This window comes from Acomys russatus, chromosome X (genome assembly GCF_903995435.1).
Source record: "Acomys russatus chromosome X, mAcoRus1.1, whole genome shotgun sequence".
Classification (NCBI taxonomy): Eukaryota; Metazoa; Chordata; class Mammalia; order Rodentia; family Muridae; genus Acomys; species Acomys russatus.
Genome location: NC_067169.1, coordinates 5577500 through 5604839, shown reverse-complemented (window position 1 = coordinate 5604839; position 27340 = coordinate 5577500). Strand labels below are relative to the sequence as shown.

The window sequence follows — 27340 nt, the reverse complement described above, 5'->3', positions numbered from 1 at the left end:
TCCCTCTCTCCTCTAGTCCCAGTCCTACCCTCCCTCCCTCTTCCCCTTCCCTCTCCTCTATTCCTCAGAAAAGGGGAGCCTCCCTCATACCCACCCACCCCAGCTCATCAAGTTGTATCAGGACTGAGTGAGACCTTTTGATCTCACTTCCTATTAACCTCCATCTCCAATCCAATAATGATTGACAATATGGATCAGATAATCAGTTAAGATAGTTTGAAATCTTGGTAAAGCACATTTAAATGGACCAGCTAATAGTTTCTCAATCACATGGGTGAAACTGTTTATAGAATAATATTTAATCTGGGATTGTCATCAGATTAATTGCTCACATTTTTTTTTCTCGTTCTCAGAACTAGCAGTTTGTGTATTGTGCTGGATACTGGTCCTCAAGTGCAGTACATACCTGGTAGTGTAGTTATGCATGTTATGATTGCCATTAGATTTTAGGAATATTCATAGCTTCAGGCATAAGTTATGAACTTCAGAATGCGATTTCTCTGTTAGAACACTGGTTTGAGTGTTAATATGTTCAGTTAACCACATGACATTTTTTGGCCAGGCTTAATGGTTAATGGGTAGTTATGGTTATCTTGTGGACTGCTGTAGCATTCTTCAGAGAAACCACTGCTTTTTAAATTAAGAATTAATTTTATTTTATGTTTATGGGTGTTTTGCGTGCAAATATCTCTGTGTACCACCTGTGTGCCTGATACCTGAGGAGGCCAGCAAAGGGTACAAGGTGCTGAAAAATGACCCTGAGTCCTCTGGATAAGATGGCAGGGCTCTAACTGCTCGTCTATCTCTCTAGTCCCTAGAGAAATAAGCTTTTGTCCAGGGAAACAGAAGCTACAGTTTTGTTTTCAGATTTCATTTTGGAGTTCTAGACATCAAACCTAGGACCTTTATTAGTTTTGGTTTCTATTACTGTGATGCATTATCATGACCAAGACAACTTATAAAAGAAAGAGTTTGATTAGGCTTGCTGTTTCAGAGGATTAGAGTCTATGAGTGGAGGCGTGGTGGCAGGAACAGCTGAGAACTCACTTCTCATTCAGAAAGTAGAGAGCACACTGACAATGGCATCAATCTTTTGAAACCTCAAAGCGCACTGCTCTTAGTGACAAACCTCCATCAAAGGCTGTTCTTTCATATCCTTCCCACACAGTTCCACCAACTTGGTACCACACATTTAAATGTAGGAGCTTATGAAGGCTATTCTCATTCAAACCACCCAGACCTTTTACATGTTTAGAAAATGCTCTACTACTGAGCTACATCCTTCAGTTTTGTTTTTTAACTCATGATCTGTGGCAGCAAATGGAAAGAAGTCATGTTAATTTGGCTGCTATTTAAAGAATGAGCCTGTTCACAAGCTGTCTTTGCCTAAAACATGTAGCTCTTACTCCTCATCAAAGTATCTTCTCTTTGCCACAGACAGAGACCATACAGAAAACTGCAACTGGTCAAAACACACAGAACAACTTATAGTGGAATGCTCATCCCCAGTGGCTAACATGAGTCCTGCCCATAAGACTCAGAGAACACTGAGGAAGAAAGAACAGAAAACTTGTAGGTACCATATGATCAGAAAGTCTGATGTGAGGTTGTATATCCTAAAAATTACAGGGAAGGTACACTCACATACTGCAATAATACGACTGCCTAAAAAATGGGAACCCTAATACACATGCCAATGTGGAAGGGGTAAACCATAAGGAGCACCTTCCCTAGTAAAAGAACTAGAGGCAAGTAATTATTGCTAAGAAAGGGTGACAGTTTTTCCATGGATGAGCCCTTTAATTGGTCAGCTATAAAGTCACACATGTGCAAGCAACATTAAATATACTCAGTAAGTTACATGTATGTATTTATTTGTGTGTGTAACAATAATACAATAAAGAAGCCCTAAATTTGAGAGAGTGCATGGAGGAATTAGAGCAAGGAAAAGGAAAGGGGAAATTATGTAATTCATTACATTTTAACTAAAATAAAAGAAAAGAAAAAGAATAAGTTGGCTGAAGAAATGGCTTAGAAGTTAATGAATGGCATTGTGGTGACTTGAGTAAGATTGGTCCACATAGGCTCATATATTTGAATCCTTAGTCACCATGCAGTGGCAATAATTGAAGGATTAGAAAGAGTAGGAGGTGTGACCTTTTGGGAGGAATTGTGTCACTGAGGTGGGCTTTGAAGTTTCAAAAGCCATGCCAGGCCAAGTCAGTCTCAGGGTCTCTGTCTCTGTCTCTCTCTCTCTCTCTCTGTCTCTCTCTCTCTGTCTCTCTGTCTCTGTCTCTGTCTCTGTCTCTGTCTCTGTCTCTGTCTCTCTCTCTCTCTCTCTCTCTCTCTCTCTCTCTCTCTCTCTCCCCCCCCCCATGGATGAATCAGGATGTAGAATTCTCAGCTACTTCTCCAGACCCACATCTCCCTGCATGCTACCATGATTGTCAAATACACAGTCCATCAATGAAGCTGTTTGAGAATTCTGAGTGCTTGTAAGAAAACAGGGTGAGTCCTCTGATCACAGTCCTCCAAAACACAGGATTGTTCTTGGGGTATGCTTTCTTGCCCCTCCCAGGTGTAGTAAATAGGAGTAGGTGTACTTCCTTTTACCCATGATCTTACTATTATTCAGATGATGTTTCCAAGCACTGGGGTGTCCTTGGGACTGTATACAGCTTGAACTCATGTGAACTGTGCTCATATGACTTAATACTCAGAATATAAGTTGTCTGATGCTCTAAATAAAGTTGGCTTTTACATGAGACTTTAGTCTGCCTCACTTTAAGGCTCCACTCTCCCAGGTTCACACTAATGGACTAAACTTCTGAAACTGTAAGTCAGCCCCAATTAATGCTTCTGTTAAAAGAATAAGAGTTGCCTTGGTCATGCTGGCTCTTCACAGTAATAGAACAGTGACTAAGACAGGCATGCACTATTCTTGCAAAGAAGCCAAGTTCAGTTCCAAGCACACACATGTATTGGCTTACAATAGCTCAAAAGCACCTATAATTCCACTTCTGAACTCCACAGGCACCCACCCTCACACATACACACATACACACAAATAATGAAAACCATAAAATCTTTGTGTCTTAAAAAAGTAAATAAACTGAGTATGATGATACCGCCTGTAATGCCAGCACTTGGAGGCAGAGGCCAGTGGATTCCTGTGAGTTCAAGGCCAGCCTGGTCTACAAATCAAGTCCAGGAAGGCCAAGGCTACACAGAGAAACCCTGTCTCAAAACAACAAAACAACAACAACAACAAACCCCCCCAAAGAAAGACAAAAGTAAATAAATAATAATATGAGAAAGATAATGCATTGTTATTGTTATTATTGTTTTTGTTTTTGCTATTATTGTTATTAGGGTTTTCGAGGCAGGATTTCTCGTGTAATAGCTCTGGTTGTTCTGAACTCACTTTGTAGACCAGGCTGGCCTGAAATTCACAAAGATCCACCTGCTTCTGCCTCCCGAGTCCTGGGATTAAAGGCCTTCTCCATCACACCCGGCTAAGATAATACATTTAAGGTGGATTTACAGACCTACTTCTAAGATGATTTCACTCCCATTGCTCTTAACAGGAACAATAGAAAACTAAATCTCCAAAATTATTTTGGATCCTTTCCCCACACTTAGGCATTAGGGATCAAACACAGGACTTTACATATGCTAGGCAAACACTACCACTATGCTACCATCTCAGCAATATGTCCCCTCAACACTTTATTTTGAACAGAGTCTCACTATTTTGTGGAGGCTGGCTTTGAACTCATTGAGAAGCCTAGGTTCGCTTCATAGTTTGTGAATCTCTTGCCTCAGTCTCCAAGTAGCTGGTATTTCAGGCATGTGCCATCACATCCTGCTTAACTGGATGCTTTCAGATTAGCTATATAATATAGGAAATGTGCCAATTTTAAAAACAGTTCTCTATTCTATAACATATAGTTTGAAAGCTGATGACATAGTCTCCAGGAAAATTCTTTCTTTACACCAGGTACCCAGAATCTGTATCAGCCGAAGGAAATTTGATTATTAATATTTTTCATTCAGAATACATGACTGAACTATAACATATTTTGAGGTTTGTTACTTTGTTGTTCTACTTTTAGCAAAGACATTGAGAATGTATCTGTCAATCTATCATTAGGTGTTTTAAAATTTTTCATTACATGTGGGCTACAAGCAGACCAGCTGTGGAAGAATAGTGATTTTCATCCTTATACAGTTGTTACATGTTTCCCACACAGTTGTTTCATGTTTCCCATCTGGCTTTGTGACTACTTTGCCTTCCATACCTTCTTTTCAAACTGTGATACAGCTTAAAAGCTTTTCAATAGCAACAAGAACAACAACGAGACATCAGGGTTTCTAAGACATTAAAAGAAGATTTTAAAAGCCCATTTATTTTATGTGTATGAGTCTTCACTTGTGTGTGTGTGTGTGTGTGTGTGTGTGTGTGTGTGTGTGTGTGATGTGTACTATGTATATATATGGCCTGGTACTTGTAGAGGCCATAAGAAGCCAGCAGATCCCCTGGGACGGGTTTGAGCTGGCATATGGGTGCTGAAAATGGATCGCTGGTTTCCTGCAATAGCAGGCACTGCTCTTAACTGCTGAGCAGTCTTTCCAGTCTGTTTAAAAACCTGATCTAGAGACACACATGAATGCCAGGTTGGCTGCTTTTAATAGGGCTTCCCTGACTTTAGAACTATGATAGATTAATTAAGGAATACGACATTTCATGCTTTAGATGTTATCTGCAGTGGAGTCTATGTGGTTCATTGCTTAGGAGTTCTTTCCTAAGATCTTCATGGACTCAGGTATGGTCACTTAGGGAAACATCTATATTAGTAAATTGTGACTCATAGAACTGTGTGAGGGAATTCCTGGTAAGTAAGTAAGACATTCTCATAACTGACTAGTCTAGGAATGTGTCATTATGACTAATTCTGAAATTTTCTCTTGTTCTGGTTCGTTCCCTCCCCCCCCCTCCCTCTGGTATTGGGGATTGAACTCAAGGACTCTGACATGCTGGGCTTGCACTCTGTCCCTTAGCTATATCCCTTGTAAACTGCACAGGCTGATGTCCAACTTTGTAATCAGCCAAGTCTTGACTTTGTGATGTCTTAGCCTCAGCCTCCTAGGTTACTTGGATAACAGGCATGGGGCCTCCCTTGAAATTTTCTTGGGGTCTGACTTTCACACGTACTCTGGTGCCTCATATTTGACCATGTCCCCTGAATGAGGAGACCTGGTGGCACTCAGAGGAAGGACAGCAGGTTACCAAGAAGAGACTTGATACCCTATGAGCATATACAGGAGGAGGAAGTCCCCCTCAGTCACAGTCATAGGGGAGGGGAATAATGGGAAAATGGGGGGGGGGGAGGAATGGGAGGATACAAGGGATGAGATAACCATTGAGATGTAATATGAATAAATTAATAAAATTAAATTTAAAAAAAAGAAATTTTCTTCAACTTAATTTTTCTCATTAAGCTTCATTTTTTTTAAACCAAAATTTCATATAAAAACAGGAGCAATATTTCTTCTATCCTAGACCTTCCTTCAGCCCAGATTGGCCTCTAAGTGGTGACAATTCTCCTGCCTCAGTATACCTACTCCTGGGAGAGCATGCAGGGTACCCGTATTTTGGAAAGCTGCTCAGATGATGATGCCAAGGACAAGAACCACAGATTGGGAATGTAAAGTACAAGAGTCAAGAATTACATAGTTCTACCTAGGCAGAAGAGCGCCAGGCAGCTAAGTCACACTGCCACACAGAGTGGTTCTTTTGCTTAACAAAGGAGGGAAGAGTTTGTCAGTACTCTTGTCTCAGACCCCACCTAGCTGATTGAGTGGGAAGTTCCATTGACTCAGGCTTTGGCTGCCCGCCAATCAAACAGCAGGACCTGCCATTCTCGCGTGGTAGTCCCGCCCCGGCGCAGCGTAGCCCCGCCCATCGCACAAGGAGGCCTTTTTCCTCCCGGGTGCTCTTGTGGCGTAGGCTCCTAGGTGGGGGAGCAAGATTCGGTCCAGCGCCTTTGTTGGTGTTTGAACTTGGGCTCCCATTCAGGCTCTTTTACCGCCTGTTTGCCTCCTCCCAGGAGTGGGAGTGCCTTGGTTGTCCATCTGTGGCTAAGCAGTGGAGTGCCATGAAGCGGGCAGCGATGCAGTAAGTGGCAGGGCGTGGAAGGGCTTGGAGGGACGCTATCTCGGAGTGCCCACGCCTTTCTTTGCCATGCCGAGTTAGCGGGGCGGAAGAAGCAGAGTTGCCGAATGGAGGCGGTGGATGTTTGGGTTTAGACGCAAAGGCACCCACTGCCCGGACTGGGGGCCACTGGCCTATCCTGGAAGAATGCCACCCTCCTTTAGCGACCTCTGGCACTTTTAAAAGGGAAGAGTTTGGGTGTTCCCCTTAAATTCCTATCCTTTTGCTCACCAGGGGTGTGGTTGTAATCTTGTGGTAGCCCCTTTTCCAAAACCAATGTTTTCAGTTCCGCCTTGCCTTACCAGCCCTTTTCTCTTTAAAAAACAATTTGGAGGATATGTGCTTGACACACTTGGAATCTGACTTAAGTATGTTATCACGTGTGCAAAGATTGTAGAATACCGTTTGGCTTTCATCAGCTGATTCATCTGTTTACTTTTAATTTTTTGGATTTATTTTTATTATTTTATGTGTATGTGTTTTCCCTTGCATGTGTGTCTGGTGCCTGAGGAGGTGGTGAGCCTCTGTGTGGGTGCTGGGAATTAAACCCAGGTCCTTTTGTAAAAAGCGATCTTAACCACTGAGCCAACTCTCTAACCCCTTGTTTGTTTATTTTTGGAACAGGATTTCACTAAGTAATCTTGGGTGTTCTAAAATTCTGTATGTATGTTAACCAGACTGGACTTGAACTCAAAAGATCTACCTGCCTATACCTCTCCAGAGCTAGCTTTAAGAACTTTTGCCACCACCACAAGCTCTCATTTGTATATTTATTGCTTTGAGAGAAACAGCCCAAGTAGTACTGGCTAGCCTTGGACCGGTGACAGTGTGTCAGCTTTCAACTCTTCTAGTGCTGGGATTTACAGATGTACTTTATCATGCCCAGTTTAGAACATGCCTTTGATAAGCAGCAAGGCCTTGGACAACATGGGCAGTTTTGCCAGTCTACTCTTTCTAACTGGCACAGTTAAGGACCATGGTCTTTAGCTTGCGGGACACATCTGACTGTCTCACAGCATGCAAGTTTTTTCAGCTTGCCTGTTTTCCAAGAAAATGATATTTGTTCTGGGTTCAAAAATCATCTTGCTCTTGGTGGGCCTGACCTTGACATGGTTCCCACTAATTTTCCTGTGGTATTTGGTCTGCCTTTGCTGTTCCTGGGAACCTTGCCATTACTTGAACAAGGTGGGTTATCTCCCTACCCACCAGCACCTAAGCAGGTGTCACACTATTTGAAGACAGGCTGAAAGTCATTACAAGAAGTGCATGGTTACCTTTAGACATAATGTGAAAGGCTTCAAAAGGTTTTGTGGCCTTGCCCTTGTGCCTTCTTCCACAAGATCTTTTAAAAGTGTTGTAAAATTTTATTTTCATATGTCTTTTTTGCTTGCATGTATATATGTATTCTATAACCATGCCAGGTGCCAGTAGAGGCCGGAAGAGGGCATCACATCCCCTGGAACTGGAGTTGCAGATGCTCATGAGCCACCATGTGAGTGCTGGGTACCAAACCCAGGTCCTTTACAAGAGCAAGAAGTACTCTTAACTGGGCTGGAGAGTTGGCCCAGTGGCTAAAGGTAGTGGTTGTTCCTCCAGAGGACCCAGGTTCAAGGACTCCAGTTGCAGGAGATCTGACCCCCCTCTTTTGGCCTCTATAGACACCAACATACTTGCAAGCAGAACACCCAGACACCTAAAACTATTTTTAAGAAGCAGTTTTAATCATTGAGCTATTTCTCCAGGCCCCACAAGACCTTTTTTGAGCTTCCCTTCCCTCAATTTGGATGTGATTCTTTGGTGTTTGCTTGTGTGACTTTTCCGCACACACACACATGTCATTCCCCACCTGATTTAGTCTGCACATTAAGCTATGTCCTCAGAGTGGTAGGCGTAAAAATAACCTTGCTTGTGCTGAGGCTTCAGGGCTTCATTCATGCTTAGCAAATCCTCTACCAAGCCTTCACTATCTGATAATGCAGTAACTTTTTTTTTTGCCATTTTTCCTCCATATTTGGAACCTAAGATGGAGCCTATCTGTTTCTATTCACAACTTTAGGTTGACTCTCTGTCTCCCTAGGCAAACCATGGGGAGTTTGAGAGTCTTGGACTTCTTTCATTAGAAAGGCTCTGTGGTCTGAGCATCCTAAAGGAGCCATGGCAGTGTCTTTGAAAGCCCTAAAGATTATGCTGTAGTGCTCTGTGGGCTTATTGGAGATAAGGAAGATTGTAAAGTAATCTTTAGGCACTGAGGGACTGGGTGTTGATTAAGCCACTCTTGAATGCTTCATCGCCTAAGAGAAACCCTGCCTCAAAGGGGGGGGGGCAGAGGCAGGCGCGGGGAGGGAGAGAGAGGGGGATAGGGAGAGACAGAGGAGATTTTTGTCATGATAGAACATATGCAGAGTAGACTTACACAACCCAGGTGACATAGCTTAGATCAAATGGTAGAGCAAACAGCTCCTGGACTATAAACCTATAGCATAGTGCTGTATTGAATGGTGTGGGTAATTGTAACACATTGGTAAGTTATTTATATATAAAAGAAAACAAGATGCACTTCTTTACCATTAATGGAGTGTGTAGGACTAAAAGTTGCTCTAGGTTACTCACCTTAAAACACACATATAGCTGTTAAAAATATTACTGTTCTATAAGCATTTTTTTTTTAGGTTTTAAGGTATACAGTTCAGGGACTAGGGAGATGGCTTTGTGGTTTAAGAGCCCAGAGTCCTGAGTTCAGAACAGCTCACAATCACCTGTAACTCCAGCTCAGGAGAGTCCTTGCCCTGTGTAGGGCCCCACAGACACCCACACATGCCCACATGCATGTACACATACCTGCATACAGATACACACATACTTTGGCCCCTCAAGTGCTCTGATTATGGGCATATGCCACCATGTTTGATTTTATATGTGCTGGAAATTGTACCCAGGGCTGCATACAAAAATCAGGGCCATAAGGCTGACTTTCCAAATAGGTCAACCCATGTGTTTTTCTCCCTTTTTAGGTTACTGGGATTTAAACTCAGGGCCATTTCATCTTTTAACTAATGGTAGCAATAGAAGTGATTAGCTATTCTTTTGCAGCATGTTCTTTATATGTGTGTGTGGGTGGGTGGGATGGTGTATGCACAAGTATGTGTGCAAATGCATTTGTCCATGTTTGCATGCAGAAAGAAGAGAGGTCATCAGGCCCTATCACTTGCCATAGTCCCATGAGACAGGAGCTCTCACTGAGACTTGAGATTATCATTTAGGCTAGACCAGATGGCCAGCAAGCCCTGGTGATCTTCCCATCTCTGGGGTTATAGGTACACATGCAGCCACAGCTGGCTTTTTATGTGGTTGCTGATAACTGAATCCAGGTCCTCATACTTGCACTGCAAGCATTCCTATCCACCAAGACACCTCCCCAATCTCTCCAGTGCTTTTTATTTTTTATTTATTTTTTTAATTTTTAAATTTTTTTTTATTAATTTATTCTTGTTACATCTCAGTGGTTATCCCATCCCTTGTATCCTCCCATTCCTCCCTCCCCCCATTTTCCCATTATTCCCCTCCCCTATGACTGTTCCTGAGGGGGATTACCTCCCCCTGTATATGCTCATAGGGTATCAAGTCTCTTCTTGGCTACCTGATGTCCTTCCTCTGAGTGCCACCAGGTCTCCCCCTCCAGGGGACGTGGTCAAATATGAGGCTCCAGAGTACGTGTGAAAGTCATACCCCACTCTCCACTCAACTGTGGAGAATGTTCTGACCATTGGCTAGATCTGGGTAGGGGTTTAAAGTTTATAGCCTGTATTGTCCTTGGCTGGAGCTATAGTTTGAGCGGGACCCCCGGGCCCAAATCTGCCTATCATAATGATCTTCTTGTAGGTTTCTAAGACCCTCAGGATCCTTCTACTTTGCTATTCTCCCATGCTTCTCTCATCTAGAGTCCCAATAGGATGTCCTCCCCTCTGTCCCAGTTTCCTGGTAAGTGAAGATTTTCATGGGACATGCCCCTTGGGCTAGTATGCAGATATAAGTGAGTATATACCATTTGACTCTTTCTGCTTCTAGGTTAACTCACTCATTATGATCATTTCTAGTTCAATCCATTTGTCCACAAATTTCGGAAATTCCTTGTTTTTAATAGCTGAATATTTTTAAATATTGTTTGTGTATGTGTATGCCTGCATGATGCATTTGTCTGTACATGTGTTCCATGGTGTGCATATGAGGTTAAAGGACAGCTTAGTGGAGAGTGGAGGCTGTTCTTCCCCTTTATCTTTCTTGGGTCCTGTGGATTGAATTCAGCTTGCCAGGATTGTGACTTTATCACCCTCCATCTATGTTACGTTCTTTCAAACTAGGTATGTTCTTTTGCAGAACCTTAGTTTATGAGATAGCAGGATAGAGGAATACATAACCTACTTCCACAAGTAAGAGATTTGAACATACATAAAATGTGTACAATGGTGAAAAATAGAAAATCTAAATCACATCCTGAGAAAATTCAAACTTGAAGATTAAGATCAAGAAGACTAGAATATTAATCTGTGTCGAAAAGTAAAGGGAAAGGTTACTGTGTAAAAAAAAAATGTCAGTTATTGATGCTGAATAAACAGAGAGAGAGAGCATTTCTGTCTTAGTGGAACAACAGGGATTGTGTCACAGTTAACAAGATGACCAGGTGGCTAAGGTGTTAAAATTTCCAGTGAGCAAGTATGCATAATTATGTGTTCTTTCACAGCTGACTTAATTGGCTTGGTGAAAGGTCAAAGATTGATTCTAACAACACATACTTGTCAAAAACTGCATGTGGGTAGATTTTAACAAAACATTTTTGCTGGGTAGCTTTCACTGAATGCTGTAATTTAGTAGCTTGGGCTCCAGGGAAAGGTAAAAATGTAATTTTTTGGTTAGTCGTTATCTTCACATTATATAGTATGAATTTGCTAGTAACTTAAGCTAGAATGTCTTGGCAGTGTTTGGTATTTTTTGATCCTTTCAATAACTTTTCAAATGTGCTTTCACAGATAAGTTTGTTAATTTCTAGTGTGTGTGTGTGTGTGTGTGTGTGTGTGTGTGTGTGTGTGTGTGTGTTTTGAAAATGGTCTCTCTATTTATCTCTTGCTGTCCTGGAAGTCACTATGCCGATCCGGCTGGTCTTGAACTCACAGGGATCTACCACCATACCAGGCTGATATATATGTTATTACTGATGTGGTAGTATATGGCTAAGAGTCAACACATAGGTAACAGTAAACTAAAATCAACATATCCAGTTTATTTTTGAGAGGATTGGTAAGGTCCCTTTGAGTACATAGCTTTTATTGTATTTCATTAGGGACTGAGGACATTAAGTTTTTTTTTTTTTTGAGTGCAAAGGGCTGATTCAGAGTTCAAGGATGATTAGTTTGTAATTGAGTTGCTCTTATTATTGAGGAAATATGGCTTGATAATAAAGAACAAAGTGAATATTCATTATCAATGTTCTTGTTTCTTTATCAGATTAGTTCTGGCTTCTGTAGTCAATAAAATGGAAAGGGCAAGACAAAATCCATTATACCTGGTTTACATCTACTCTTTACTTTGTAGATAAATATAACATTTGTCTTTAATCTCAGAAAGTAGTTGGGCTGAGGATATATAGCTCAGTGGGAGAATACTTGCCTAGCATTTTAAGGCTGTGGGTTCAATCCTTAGTATTATAAAAACGAAACAACAAAAAGCTCTCCAACTTCCACTTTGTGTGCCAGGTGTGGTAGGGCACACCTATTATTGCAGCACTCAGAAGATGGAGGCCAGAGGATTGCAACCTCAAGGACACCCATCTTCAGCTACATATCGAGGCCACATGAGAACCTTTCTCAAAAAAAAAAAAAAAAAAGCCAGGTAATTCTTGTGAAATCCACACCCATCCCTGGGATCTGGCCTTCCCTTTGGCACAACTCTTTCCATTAATTTCCATGTTGAATTCTGTCTTAAAATGTGGTCGTGATAAACTTTACTTTAAAAACATACGTTGTTACAGGAGATGAGGTTTCAACATGTGGCACAATGGTTTAGCTTGCATATCACTAGGTCCAGTCTTGAGGCACACACATGGAGGGAGGAGGCAGCCAGGCATAGGGGCTCATGAACCCCTCCTCAAAAATAAAAAGTAGAAACAATCAAGGCGGATAAGTAAGTAAAAGTACTTGCCTGACAATATGAGTTCCATCCCTGCAGCTTATGGAGAGAGAAAGAGAGAGAGAGAGAGAGAGAGAGAGAGAGAGAGAGAGAGAGAGAGAGAGAGAGAAAGAAGGAGGAGGAGGAAGAGGAGGAGGAATACTCTTTGGTCGCAGCATAAGATAAGGTTCATGAACCCTCCCTCAGAAATAAAAAGTAGAAACAATCAAGGTGGATAAGTAAGTAAAAGTACTTACCTGACAACATGAGTTTCATCCCTGAAACTTATGTTGAAAGGGGCGGGGGGAGAAGGAGGAGGAGGAGGGAAGGAGGAGGAGGAGGAGGAGGAGGAGGAGGAGGAAGAGGAATGCTCTTTGGTCCCAGAATAAGATAAGGTAAGAGACAGAGATAGGAGAATCACAAGGAATCTCAAGAGCCAGCGAGGAGGCTGAGTTTGCAGCTTGACAGGAACAGAAGAGAAACTAGCTCGAAGACAAATGGTGGAATACAATTAACTCTTGAAGTTGTCTTCTGGCTGCTACAAATCATGCAAGCACACCAACGAAATAATAAAATAGAGTATAGCATTGATTTAAGGGATACTCTTAAATCACACACTTGTGAATGGAAAATTCCTACAAACTATATACTAAAGCGGGTGTGTGGCTGAATACTCTAGAAAAGGTGAAGTCTTGCAGATTCCCAGAGAAGCAATTCTGGAAACTGTTTTAAGTGTGCTTTCTCTTGTTTTATAGGCTTTGTATCTTGAACAAGGGGTTGTTTACTCATGGCAGAGGACTGTGTCGGCTATCCCAGTACAATGCACATGGACCCATACACATACGTGAAGGCAAGCCTGGTTTGTTTTATGCCTATGTAATAAAAAAGCTTAATTTCACAGAATGGAGCAAGAGAGTAGGAGGGTGGGGCCATGCTGAGAGGAGGTATGGGGCTGGAGTAGGAATGTAAAATTCTTTTTTTTTTTTTTTTTTTTTTTTTTTTTTTGGAGTTAGCAGGTGATTCTGAGGCACCTGATATAGGTACTGGGAACTGAATTCGAGTTTTCTGCAAGAGCACTGTATGGTCTGATATAAAGTCCACCATTAATATGGGACTGCGTGTGATTCTAGCCATAATATATATGGTTTTGTTCATTTAGTTATTGAAGGAACAAGTATAGCTTTTCATTTCATTTCCCATAACTGGAATGTACTTTTTGAAATGCTCAAAAAATCACATTTTAAAAATGTTGTATGTACATTTTCTAATTTCAAATTACTCCTTATTATGTGATTATTTTCCCCTTTCCATATAGCGTGTGTGATCAGTTTTTTTCTTCAGTACTTATATTTTGTTTTAAGCTAATTCACTTTCGCATTGTGGGCATTGATTAAAACTAAACCACACTATTTGCTTTATCTTGAATTAAGTCTTTGCTTTATTTCTCTGATTAAAACTGTGCTACTTAGAATAATTAAGTATGTAAGAAATCAATAGTAATAAAACTCAGTTTTGGATATTGGTATTAGTTGCTAAACTAAGTAGTTTGATTAATACTGCCTATAAGAAGATGGGTAAAAGTTCTGTTTATAAGTATCTTTGTTTCCAGACTAGGAAGATAGCCCAGTTGGTAACGTTCTTGCCATTCAGGCATGAGCACCTGAGTTTGATCCCTGGTACCCATGTCAAAAAAACCACACGTGGTGGTGGCATACACTTGTAATCCCAGCACTGAAAATGGAGTCATATGGATTTATACTCAGGGCTTGCTGGCCAGTCAGCCTTAGCAAGCTCCAGGCCAGTGAGAGGGCCTGTCTCAAAACTACCAACCAACCAACCCAAAAAAAAAAAAAAAAAAAAAAAAAACGCAAGGCGGATCACAACTAAATAATAGCAATGGTTATTCCCCGGCCTGTACATATGTGCATCCATGCATAAAAGAATTCTATCCTAAAGACAATCAACTCTTGATTTTAATAAGGCCCTTTTGGGAGAAAAAAAATGAAAACGTTCTGATTTATTTAAATAAAACTCAATAATTGGAAACAGTATGTTTATTTGCAATTAGGAACCAGTCTAATTGTGAGAGCAGAAGCCTTATCCCTGCCCTGAGCTGTTTGTTTTGGCAGTGAATGGGAATTCATCAACCTTTTGATACTTTTTGAGTGCATGAGCAGCTTTACTTATTTCTTGAGCATCTTGTCCAACCTGCACTTCCTATTTCTTTGTTCCGTGGAGTAAAGTCTTGGTTTTTCTTTCAGTTCGGAGTAAGCTGCGGGACATAGTAGGTGTATCCACAAACTGGAGGTATGCACTTTTATGTTTCATCCCCAAGTGGTCATGCTAAGTGCTATTTAGGCTTAGTTGCTGATCCTCTTCTGTGGATGGAGAGCTCTGTGTGGAGATAGGGCTTTCCTGTTAGGGGGGAAAGCATAACATCTTAATGTATTAATGTATTAATCAGTTGATGCATCATCATCATAAAAGAATATGATTTATTTATATTTTGTGTTTTCAAAACCTGTTTGGGTATATTTACTGGTTCTCATAAGAAAACTTATGGCATTCTTATATAGGAGATGGGGAAATAGAAGGATCTAGAGGATCTTAGAAAGTTACAAGAAGAACTTCATAATGGGTGGATCAGGGCCTAGGGGGTTCTGCTCAAACTATTGCACTAACCAAGGACAATACAATAGTGAACATTGAACCCCTACTCTGATCTAGCTAATGGACAGGATATTCTCCACAGTTATGAAGAGAGCGGGGACTGACTCTGACATGAACTCTGGTGCCCCATATTTGATGACCTCCCCTTGGTGTGGAGCCCTGGTGGCACTCAAAGAAAGAATAAGCAGGCTACCAAGATGAGACTTGATAGCCTATGACCATAAAGTGGGGGAGGAGGTCCCCCCTTGATCTTGGACCTAGGGGAGGGGAATATGGTGAAAGCGGGAGGGAAGGAGGCAGGAATTGGAGGATTCAAGTGATGGGATAACAATTGAGTTGTAATCTGAATAAATTAATTAAAAATATTGTATACCAAGTTGTTCATTCAGACATACATTTACTATTCCCAAACTCAATTAAAATATTTATAGAGCTAAAAAAGAGAAAACTTATGGCATTCTTATGACATGTTTTCTATTCCAATTTTTTTACACATAATGAAAATGAAACTCAGACTTGGGACTTGAACTCAATCTTCTGGTTTTACTGTTTTATGTGTCTTGACTCCTTTATTGAAAGGTATATGGCCTGGGAGAGTCCTGTGGTTTGGGTGATGGGTAAGGCAGATATTGGCTCACACCTAGAGCTCCTTTGCTGAGAAGGTATGGAAGGCCAGACTAAGGTTGTGTACTGTTTGTGCGACCCTGGCTCACTATGAGAGGTTGAGAAAAGGCTTGGATGGATAGGTTAGGGGCACTCACACAGCTAATCCCCAGAAGGGGCTTGCAGATAGGATGCTTCCTGGCAGACGTCTAGAGGTTGGCTGAGGTTCAGTATTAAGTGCCCATACTAAGCAGAGGTACTGCTTACGAGATCCAGGCTAGATCTGGTAGGCTGCAGAAAAACAAGGACTGAATTGTAAGAGGTCCTCACTAGACCTTGGAGTAGGACTTCTGCTATCTGGCTATAAAGTTGGGTGGAGATGGTAGAGTCGAAGGACCTGTGGGGAGATTCAGGTAGGATAGGTTCTGCTGGAAGTCTAGAGATTGCCTGGGGTGCCGGAGGAGGCAGTCAGACTAGGATTTAAATGTTTAAAACAACATCAAGATGCAACAAAAGTTATTAAAGTTGCACCTGGTTGTTTTTGACTTTTCATCTCTCCCTAATCTAAAGTAAATGACAATTCATATCTCCATTTTTTCCCCGTGAATTTGACTCTCAGGAGACTAAGCTATTTGTGTTGAGAGTGCTGTACATTCTCAATTAAACTTGTTTCTCTGACTTGAGTATTTTTCGTAAGCTAAGTTTTGGCAAAAATAGTTTATCATTTAAACTTAGAAGGCCTTTTTTTGTAATAGTGCAGCTAACATTGTTAGTTCCCTATTGCTTTCTCTTTTGTCTTCTACTTTAGTCTTGTCTTTTCTTCTCCTTTTGTCCTTTAAAAATGTTTTCTTCCTTTTTTCCTTTTATCCTGTTATGCAAACTTCCTTTAGATACTATTCATTATTTTCTCATTTGTTTCTTTTCTGAAACTGAAGGGAGAGGATAAGGGAGGGAGAGGGAGAGACAGAGGAGATAGAGGAAGAGGAGAGTGGGACGGTGAGAACAAATATCAACATGATAGGACACAGAATCTGAGAGTTATCATCCTGTCTCTTGCCTTTTCTCCCCTCTCATGCTTAGTATTGAACTCCAACTCAGGGCTTAACATACGCTAGGCAAATGTTCTACTGCCAGGGTATGGTGCTAGTATGAACAAATCTTTTCAAAGGTTTATTGATTTGTTTTTATGTGGATGGGTGTTTTCCCTGCATTTATGTATGTTCAGTGCCTGAGGAGGCCAAAAGGTGGCATCAGATCCTCTGGCACTGGCCTTACAGATGCTTTTGAGCCATCATGTGGGTCGTGTGGGATCTGAGTCCTCTGCGTAAACTCTTAACCACTAGGCAATATCTCAGACTCCTGGGGAAACTTTGTGATCGGTTGACTATGTGGCCCATTTAGATGTGTTTATATCACTAAGTATGTGCTTCTTATGTATATGTCTATGACCCAGCTATCTCAGATGGTAGAGCATGAGCCTCTTTTCTACAAGCCTAAAACTGTCATCAGAAGTGTTCAGTTTTCTCAACTGGGCGTGAAGCAATTTCTTCCATTTACCATGTCTGACTGTCCTGTTTGAGGGGGTGGGTACTAGAATTATGGGGCAGCACCATTCTTGTTTTATGAAGCCTCATCTTTTCTTCTCAGAGACCATATAAAAGCAATGGAGGAAAGAAAGTTACTTCACAATTTTTTGGCTAAATCACAGAAAGCCCTACCACCGAGGAAAATGCAGGACAGTTACATCGAAGTCCTCCTACCTTTGGGTAGTGATCCTACACTACGAGATAAATATTTGACTGTTCAAAACACAGTAAGGTAACACAGTACTATTTTCATTGTTGTCCTTTATTTTAATTCCTCCTTTTAAAGCAACTACTGTGAGATATAATAAATAAACCTTACAGTTCATCTATTTAAAGCGCATGACTAGTTTCATATAGTGAAAGAGTTGTTTAAGTATCACTGCAGTCAACTTTAGAGCCATTTCTTTATCTCAAAGTGTTTTATTGGACTTTAAAAGGAAACCATTGTGATTTTTATTTAATTCATATTTGCTGTGTTTCACAGATTCGGCAGGATTCTTGAGGACCTCGACAGCTTAGGAGGTACTGGTATTTGTATTCCTAGTATCAGTTACATGTAGGCAATGAGTCCTTGATAGAAAGGGCCATTTAATTTTTTATTTTGTATGTATGAGGATATTAAAAAAGGACATAAATATTTTTATTGTTATATTGTTTTTCTTTTTAAATTTTAATTTATTATAATTTATTCAGATTACATCCTGAATGCTATCCCCTCACTTTCATCTTCCCATTCCCATCCTCCCTCCTTCTTCCATCTTATTCCCTTCCCCTACATCTGTGACATAAGAGGAATTCCTCCCTCACCATATGACCACAGCCTATCAGTTCTCATCTGGGTAACCTGCTTCCCCTTCTTCTGTGTGATGCCAGGCCTCCTGACCAGGGGAAATGGTCAAATTAGGGGCACCAGAGTTCATGTCAGAGTCAGTCCCTGCTCTCCTCACAACTGTGGAGAATGAGCTGTCCATTGGCTAAGTCTGAACAGGGGGGTCTAGGTTCACTGCATGTTTTGTCCTTGGTTGGTGCAACAGTTTGTGCAGAACCCCCTCATATTGTTTTTCTTATAATATAGATTTCTCATTAATAGAGTTACCATCCAAATGAGCCTTATTTTTGATGACTTTTAGTTGTAAAATGTAGTCTGGATGTTAGGAATTTAACCCAGGATCTCAAGCATGCTAAGCACACACTCTAGATGTAGTTCTATCTGCAGTGTCAGGGAACACTATTGTATAGGCATGACATGGCCATTGCACTGTTGAACTTTCAGCAACTTATTGACTGTACAAGACCTATATAAGATTGTGCCCTTGGGCATTCCATCATAGAGAGGTAAAGGATTTAGGAGGCTCTGCTTCCTCTGCAAGCTCTATATACAATTAACTGTTTCTAGGCAGAAGGGGCTTATGAGGCCTCTCTCCTTCCTGAGGCTCTAGAGACAGTTAATGGTTGCTGGAGATGAAAAATACACTTTCTTTTCTTTTGTTCTCTCTCTCTTTCTCTCTCCTTCCTTCCTTTCTCTCCCTTCCTTCCTTCCTTTCTTTCTCTCTTTCCTCCTTTTCTTCTTCTTCCTCCTCCCCTGCCTCCTCCTCCTCCTTCTCCTTTTTTTTTTTTTGAGACAGGGTTTCTCTACGTAGCCCTGGCTGTCCTGGAACTTACTTTGTAGAGCAGGTGGCCTCGAATTCACAAAGATCTGTCTGCTCCTGCCTCCATTAGTGCTGGGATTTAAAGTGTATGCCACCACCACCCCCTCCCCACCTCATTGGTTTAGTCATTAGTACATTGTACTATGTTCACATAAATAATCCCTCACTTATGCCCATGTAAGCACCCCCAAATAAACTAAATGCGTGACTAAATTTTTTAAAAAAAGAGTTTGAAAGACAAATTACGGATGCTACATAAAGAAATATTTTCCCTGAATTCTGTGTGGGAGAGTCGTTTGCAGTAAAATGCACTACACCATGCATTTTAGTGTGTGCTTCCTATAAAGAAGAACATCTCTTACATAACCATAATAATACCGTCAGGATGAGAAAGTTAACACTGTTTAATTCTCAGGGACTGTTTAGTATTCACTAGTGCTCATTTATTAAAGAAGGGTGCACTTATCTAACATAGGTTGCACTGGGTAGTTGTGTCAGGAGTAGGTCCTGAGTCTTTCCTTGGCTTTTGTAAGCTTGACAATTTTGAAGGTTACAGGCTGCTCTTCTTATAGATTGTTCCTCTCTGGACTTGTCTGATGTTCTCTCATGATTAGGGTTAGGCTATATATCTTTGGGAGGAACATCATAGAAAGGATGCTCTGTTCTTACTGTGTTTCATCCAGGGACATTTAACTTTTTATTTGTCCCATTCCTGATGACATACACTTTGAGTTAGTGAATGTGGTATCTGACAAGTTTTCTGTAAAATTATTCCTTTGCCCTTTGTAGTAAATTAGTGTCTTTTAAGGGGCACTTTGAGAACTTGTAACTGTACCATTTCTTGTCAGACTTTAAACTTTTATCATCTTCTTCTTCATCATGTGCTAGAAATTGAGCCTAGGGCCTTGTACATAGTACGCAGGTATTCCATCACTGAGCTACATTCTTAGTCTCCCAATTTACTATTAAATTTTGAAACAAAGTCTTGGCTGTATAGGATAGCTTGGAACTTGCTATGTAACCAGGCTGGCCTCATACTCATGATCCTCCTTCTGACTGCTCTGATTATGAGCAGGCATCACTACACCCAGTTTACACTTTATTGTTTTTAATTTGCTATGGCTCAGAAATTCTTCTTTTTAGTGGAATCTAATATCATCTCTTTTGATGCTGAAATCAATGCAGTGTCATCTTAGTCCATTCAAGTTACCTTCTGTTTGGTGTGTATACTTGCTCATATACATGCTTTCAATGCATGTGTGTGTGTGTTTACACATGCATGTAGAAGCCAGAGATCAATGCCAGGTGTCCTCCTCAGTTGTTTTTTATCTTAGTTTTTCACAGGTCTCTTACTGAACCTGGAGCTCACAGATTGGCTTGACTGGCTGCTCAGCAAGCTCTATGGATCTGCCTGTCTCCATCTTCCTAGAACTGGAGTTACAAATGCAAACCTAGTTTTTTATGTATGTCTGGCTTTGTACTTAGGTCTTCATGTGTGGTAAGCACTTTATAAAACTCAGCCTCTCCATGGCCTCCTGGGTTTTAGAATGTGTCCTCCATCATCCTTTGAGCACTTCTTAACTTTCTGACTGGTAAGACATTTTAAAATAATCTTATCTTTTCTCTGGCCCAGCCAGACAACCAAATCTCCAGGAAACCCTACTTCTTTTTAATTGAGAATGACACTTAGAAACCAAGGCCTATGTGCTGGGAGTAGTCATTGCTACTGGTTGTCACTATTCATGTATCCTCCCTCTTGGGTGAGTTGGGATATTTATGTTCATCCTTGTGCATTTACACTTGTTCACTTATTGATCTCTCTGTATATGAAAACTATGGCTTTATACTGATAGCCTCAACTTTAGCACTGTATCATTTGCATTTATATATTTATAATTCCCTTTTCCAACTAACTCCATTATCTTTAATATACTTACTAACTTGACCAGCTTACTGTATGCAACCCATTTACCAGGGCCACTACTGGAATTCCTTATGGTCATGTCCCTTACCTCACTTGGACTCTGGTACCCTAAACCAAGTCTTTTCTACATAGTCATCCTCTTCATTGGGCTTAAGCTGCAACATGCTACCATTGCTTTTTTCACCTCTCTACATGAGTTTCCTACTCATTCCATGGGGCTCCCTGCTCCAGGCTATTTGCTTACTCCCCCCTAATAACTTTCAGACTGAACTGTTGTCAAAGGAGTTCAAGAAAGACCTTGATATCTCTTAAAGTGCAGTGATGAGACTGCTTAGAGATAGTTACCCTTCTCTAGATTAGTTAAAAATTCTTACTGGCCCTTAAAATTATACATATTTTTATTTGTATATATGACTTTTGTTTACTTAACTGTCCTTATATTCACAAACTCTTTGTCATTACCCTAAGTTTTTTCTTAAAATTTTTACAGGTGTGTGTGTGTGTGTGTGTGTGTGTGTGCAGGCAATAAAAGGACTGCTTATGGGAGCTGGTTCTCCCTTTCTTCCTTGTAGATTCTGGAGATTGACCTGACGTTGCTTAGCAGCACGTGCCTTAAGCTGCTGAGCTGTCTTGCTGACTTTACCCTTGTGTTCTCTCTCATTACCTCCTGTTCTCTTAATACTTTTACTTCTTTCTTCAAGGAACTTGCCCTTTTCTTTGTATCCCCAAGCTATTTACCAACTTTACTTTTTCCCTCATGTTATAAACAACAAAATCCTCCATCTTAAAATGAAAAGCAGAAAAAACTCTTCTTTTAAACACTCCCAGATTTTTTACCCCTTTGCTAATTTTCCGAAAAGAATTAGAAGAATCTGGTTGTTTCGTTGCCCTTTTCTTGTCAGACTGCTATGTTCTGGTTTCTCTTCTGTGCCGTTGAATGTGATCTTGCCACATTCACCATTGGCTCCTTCATTGCACAGACCACAGATTACTTACTTCCCCCTGCTTCCCTGATATCTTTTGTGATTTCTGATATTTTCCCCCTCACTCTTGGTCTCTGGTGACATTCTTCTTGCCTTTTTGGCTTTATAGTCTCCTCTTTCTCTGTTGAGCCATTAAATGTTGGCTGTCCCAGGGTTTTTTTCTTCTGTACCTTTGAAGGCTACCTTTCACATTCTATAGAAATAATATCATCTATTTTCATCCCTTCATTTGCTATGAGTATGTTGAATGCCTGTGAAACTACATTTCCTAGCTTCCTCTGAGTTTTAGGACTCAGTTCCTGTCTACTGGTATCTTCCTTTGGATGTCCTTTTAAGCTTCTCAAATTCAACATCTTGGGCTGGGAGTTATAGCTAGTAATAGAGTGCTAGTTAAACATGTGTGGATTCAATTCCCCATTCTGAACAAACATTTCAATGCAGTTCATCCACTTTCCTCTTGCTCTCTGTTTTTCCCATTCATCTAAGCTAGAAACTTGGCATTTACTTAAGTCTTGTTAGCTCTATCTTTTTTATCTCTTAAACCTTTTAAAATCTCCAATTCTACTAGTATGACAGTAGGTCAGACTCACAAAGAATTCTGACTCTGGGAAGCTGACAGGCCATTAAATGGAGTTTCTTCCCTTTAACATCTCAAGCCCCAGTGTACCCATTAAGGGGTACATGGATAGAAGAATTAGCTGTCATTCAGCAAGTTTTATTCAGCAGACTTTGTCTTGAGGATGGATGAGACCCATTAAAGGAGATCTTGATGTGAAAGCAGGAACACAAATCAAGGCAGTACTGTACTGCAAATTTAATGAGTTCATATTTGTAAGGCACATAGAGCCGTACTAGGCAAATATATAATGTGTGTGAAGATATAGAAAATAAGCTGTGTGGTGGGGACGCAAGCCTTTAATCCCAGCACTCAGGGAAGCAGAGGCAGGCAAATCTCTTGAGTTTGAGGCCAGCCTGGTTACAAAGTGAGTCCCAGGATAGTCAGAGCTGCATAGTGAAAGCAACAACAACAACAAAAGATAGAGAAAGTATACAGAGGACTGCAGGACAGTGTGGGAGCCAAGAGTGTGCTTGGGAAAGAGGAATAGCAGAGTAAAACCACAGCTTCCTGATTAAGAAAGAATTGGTGTGAAAACAGGCAGCTGACTCCTTGCACTTCCTCCCTCTCTTCTGGGGATGTTCACTCAATACTGTCAGACTTGTCCTGTGTTCTGATTTTGCACTGTTTTCTTTTCTGTGATGACAAGCTACTTATTGGGGCTGGAGTTTTGAGTTTGCTTTTTTTACTAAGTCTACAGCTGAGAGAACAGTCAGAGAAAAGGATTTCCAGACTGATTCAATTTATAAAAGTCTTTGAGGTCAGGTATAGTATAGTGGCCTGTAATCTCAACCACCTAAGAAACAAACAGGCACAGGAGAGATGGCTCAGCAGTTAAGAACTCTAGCTGCTCTTGGATAGGAACGAGGCTTAATTTTCAACATCTACATGCCCAGCCATGTATGTAATTCTAGTTCCAGGGAATCTATTCTGACCACTTGCTGGCTAGTTTTATGTCAACTTGACACAAGATAAAGTTATCACAGAAAAGGGAGCTCCAATTGAGAAAATGCCTCTGTAAGAATGCACTGTAGGCAGGCCTGTAGAGCATTTCCTTAGTGACTGATTGAGGAGGGCCCAGCCCATTGTGGGTGGTGCCATCCCTGAGGTGACGGTCCTGGGTTCTATAAGAAATCAGGTTGAACAAGCCAGCAAGCAGCAAATTTCCATGGCCTCTGCATCAGCTCCTGCCTCCAGGTTCCTGCCTCCAGGTTCCTGCCCTTTTTGAGTTTCTATCCTTACTTCCTCCAATGATAGATTATGATCTGGAAGTATAAGCCAAATAAGCCCTTTCCTCTCCCACTTGCTTTTAGTCATGGTGTTTCATTACAGCAATAGAAAACCTAACTAGGACAGACTTCTACAGCTTCCTGCATATGTGTGGTACAAATAAATACCACAGGCATATACACATTAAATAAATGAGTATTTTTAAAAAGAGGGGAAACTGTCTTTGCCAGTCCTGGAGGTGCACATTTGTTAGTTAGTACTTAGGAGGATGAGGTAGAAGAATCACTACACATTTGAGACCAGCCTAGGATATATAGTGAGTTCTAGGCCAGCCTGGGCAATGGAGCGAGACCCTGTCTCAACCAAAAGAAAAACAATATTTGGTTCTAGGATAAGATCATTACTTGAATATTAGGCAATTTTTTGAAAATAAAACCTTTAGTCAATTTCAGAAAGAGTTGTAAATGGAGAAAATAATTCTGCTTTTCTCTTCTTTTATATTCTTCTGGTTTCCTGCAGTTCTTATTTGTTACATGCACACCAAAAATCATGCTAGCAAGATGTCTCCTTTATCAATAGTTACTGCCCTGGTGGACAAGATTGGTAAGCAAGATCAGCTTCTATGCATACTTAGAATTTTCAATAATTATCAAGCATTCTTGGGATTGGAGAAAACTGTTTTCTTCATAGGGGATTGTAATGTATATATGAAACTATCTAGAATATAACATGATGTTTTACTTGATTCCAGTTTTTATAGTCTTTTCATGATCTCCAATTTTTAGAGAGACATTTAGCTTTGTTTTGCATGTCAAGATTTTATTTTCAGTTTTGAAGATAAGAAATATATTACAAAACTCATCATATTTTCCAATGATATTGTCCACTTATACTACAGACTTTTCTGATGTGATTTGGATGGATTGTGACTTTTTATTTTATTTTGCAGATATGTGTAAGCAGAGCTTAAGCCCTGAACAAGACATTAAGTTCACTGGCCATGTTAGCTGGGTTGGAAAGACATCCATGGAAGTGAAGATGAAAATGTTCCAGGTGTGTATGTTCCCAAAGATCTCCCACTGTTCAAATATAATCAGCTATCCTCGCTTGGAGAAAAGCTATATTCATAGACAGATATGTGACAGTTCAAAGGGAGTTAGCATCTTCTTTTTGTGCAAAGATTGACACATCTACTACTTCCATTAAATGTATATCACTTTATAATCATACAACTGTACATTAAGGTGATTGTTTCCGAGTTTGCTGAGGAGAATTTCCACAAAAGTCTGGGATATATTAGATGTGACTTGGATTGATTACTGTATTACTTTCCTGGGGCTGCTGTACCACAAATAGCACAAGTAGTGGCTTAAAACTCCCAGCAGTTTGTTGTTTGAATTTGGAGGCTCTGATTCCCAAACCAAGTTGGCAGCAGCAGCAGAGTCACATTCCCTATGAGCCTGCAGGAGATTCTCTTAGCTTACCTCTTCTTGTCTTTGGGAGGCTTTGCCGCTTTTGTTGTTGAATGGTTTTCATGAATCCATATTTCTGTCTTTTCTCTTACTAATATGCTAATTGTACTGGATTGAAGGCCCACTCTGCTCCAATATGAATTCATTGTTCTTTGCCTTTTTTTTTTTTTTTTTTTTTTTTGAGCGAGAGGGTTTCATGTAACCCAGGCTGGCCTTGAACTAGTCCCCAAGAGTGTGTTAGTATGTGAGGGTGAAATACCTGCTATTGGCTTTGCTGTTGGCACAACTGGTGAGGCAACCTTACAGAAGCAGCTGGAGGCTTTTGTTTTGATTGAGGGTTTTGTTTTTCTGAGACAAGTTCATCTTCTGTAGTGTGGGCTGGGTTCAAATTCCCGATTCTCTTGCCTCCACTTCTCAAGGGCTTGGATCATAAGCATGTGCCAGAATGTCAGGCTATTTTTTTTAAACAGACCCTCACTCTGTAGCGCATAGGCTGTCCTGGAACTTATAACAAATTCGCTGCCTTAACCTCACAAATGCAGGGATTACATGCATGAGTTGCTACACCTGGCTTTCATTTTATCTAATTATGTCTTTAATGTCCCTGTTTTTAAAATATTCCCACAGTAGGTCTGGAAGTTAGGACTTCTTCATACCTTTTGGGGGATGAGAGAAACATTTCAGTTCTTTTTGTGGCACTGGGGATCAGACTCATGTTCTTATACGTATTAGTCAAATGCTTTACCACTGAGCTACATCCCCAGCCCTCAATCACTAATAGCAATTTGGGAGGCAGTTATAGCACCTCCTCTAGTGAAAAGAAGTCAGAGGCTAATCAATGCAGAAACCAAATAATTTAGAGTATGCCCAGTATTTCACTGTGGAAAACTTAGAGTGATTTATTTAACAATGATGTGGTAGTCAACGAACATAATTATTCAGATGCATTTTTTTTTCTACTCTAGAGTTCTGAAGCATTTTACCTCTTGGTAGAAAACAATTTTCAGACTTCAGAAAAGTCTGAAGCTTGCTATGTATAGTAGTTGTCAAAACAAGTAAATTTGCCTTTAGAATTTTGAAAATGTATTCTTTGATCATGTTAAGCAGGCATATAAGGCATTTTGAACACATGTTATCCCCATTACCCTCTCTTGGTCCCCTTTGTGCCCCACTGAATCACTTCCATGCTTCTTTCCAACTAGGAGCCTTCATACTTATATATCACTTTTTTGTGACCCACTGAGTTTAGTAAAGTTTGCTAGCTTGAGCATGGGTTAGGGGGCTTATTTACTGTAACAGTGGCTACACCACTGAAGAAAATGACTCCTTCCCCACCTACCGACAGCTATTAACTGCCAGTGGCTCCCCAAGGAGAGGTGTGGCCTCCCAAGCCCCTCGTGTATCCCTGAATGTTTAAGGCTCCAGTCTTGTGCAGCTCTTGTGCAAGTAACCACAGCTTGTGTGACTTTGTGAGTGCACTGGCCAGCTATTGAACAGGAAACAGCATTGCACAGTACTTCTACTCATTCTCTGAGTCTTAACAGGTTTCTTCCCTGTTTCCTGGGGTGTCCCTCAAGCCTTAGAGATGGAGTGATATAGATGTCCCTAGATAGGGCTGCATACTCAACAGGCACTTAATTCCCAGCATTAACTACCAGGAAATTTAAAAAGACTAAATACTACATTAAAGTGATTGAATTGTATTTCCATATTTATATCCTTGATAGTAATGCTGGGTTTGTTGTGCTCATTTAAAAATAATAAAACAAGAGCTGGGCATGGTGGCGCACACCTTTCATTTCAGCACTTGGGAGGCAGAGGTAGGTGGATCTCTATAAATTCAAGGCCAGCCTAGACTATAAAGTGAGTCTAGGACAGCCAAGGTTACACCGAGAAACCCTGTCTTAAAAAACAACAACAATAAATAAAACATTAGTAAAGTTTTTGTGACTGATTCTATGATTTGTAGAAACTTAACCAAATTTCTTGGTTAATTTCTACCCTGTTCAGTGCAGTGTACAGTAGATTCCTGGCCTAGAATCTGCATTCCAGGAATCGCAGCTATTTGAATCTTGTATAACTAGATTAGGAAAAAAGATAGAGAACTGGGATGGGAGACAGAGAGACAGAGACAGAGGAGGGGGCAAGAGGGAGAGAGAGAATGAAAATTCAAGTCAATGTCAGACAAGTAAAACCTTTTTTAAAGATAAAGTTTTATGTATCCCAGTCCTAGG

General features: G+C 40.6%; 1 protein-coding gene across 1 annotated transcript in view; it reads left to right on the top strand.

The window, feature by feature from the left end:
* The first annotated feature begins 5980 nt into the window (after nucleotides 1–5980).
* Acot9 (acyl-CoA thioesterase 9) overlaps nucleotides 5981–27340 on the top strand; it is a 34731-nt gene continuing 13371 nt past the window's right edge. Inside the window, exons 1-7 of the mRNA XM_051141569.1 lie at nucleotides 5981–6178; nucleotides 13129–13223; nucleotides 14635–14680; nucleotides 17294–17464; nucleotides 17717–17754; nucleotides 24154–24237; nucleotides 24584–24687. Coding sequence (XP_050997526.1) covers nucleotides 6159–6178; nucleotides 13129–13223; nucleotides 14635–14680; nucleotides 17294–17464; nucleotides 17717–17754; nucleotides 24154–24237; nucleotides 24584–24687 — 558 coding nt within the window. The 5' untranslated portion in view covers nucleotides 5981–6158. The remainder of the gene's footprint in view (nucleotides 6179–13128; nucleotides 13224–14634; nucleotides 14681–17293; nucleotides 17465–17716; nucleotides 17755–24153; nucleotides 24238–24583; nucleotides 24688–27340) is intronic.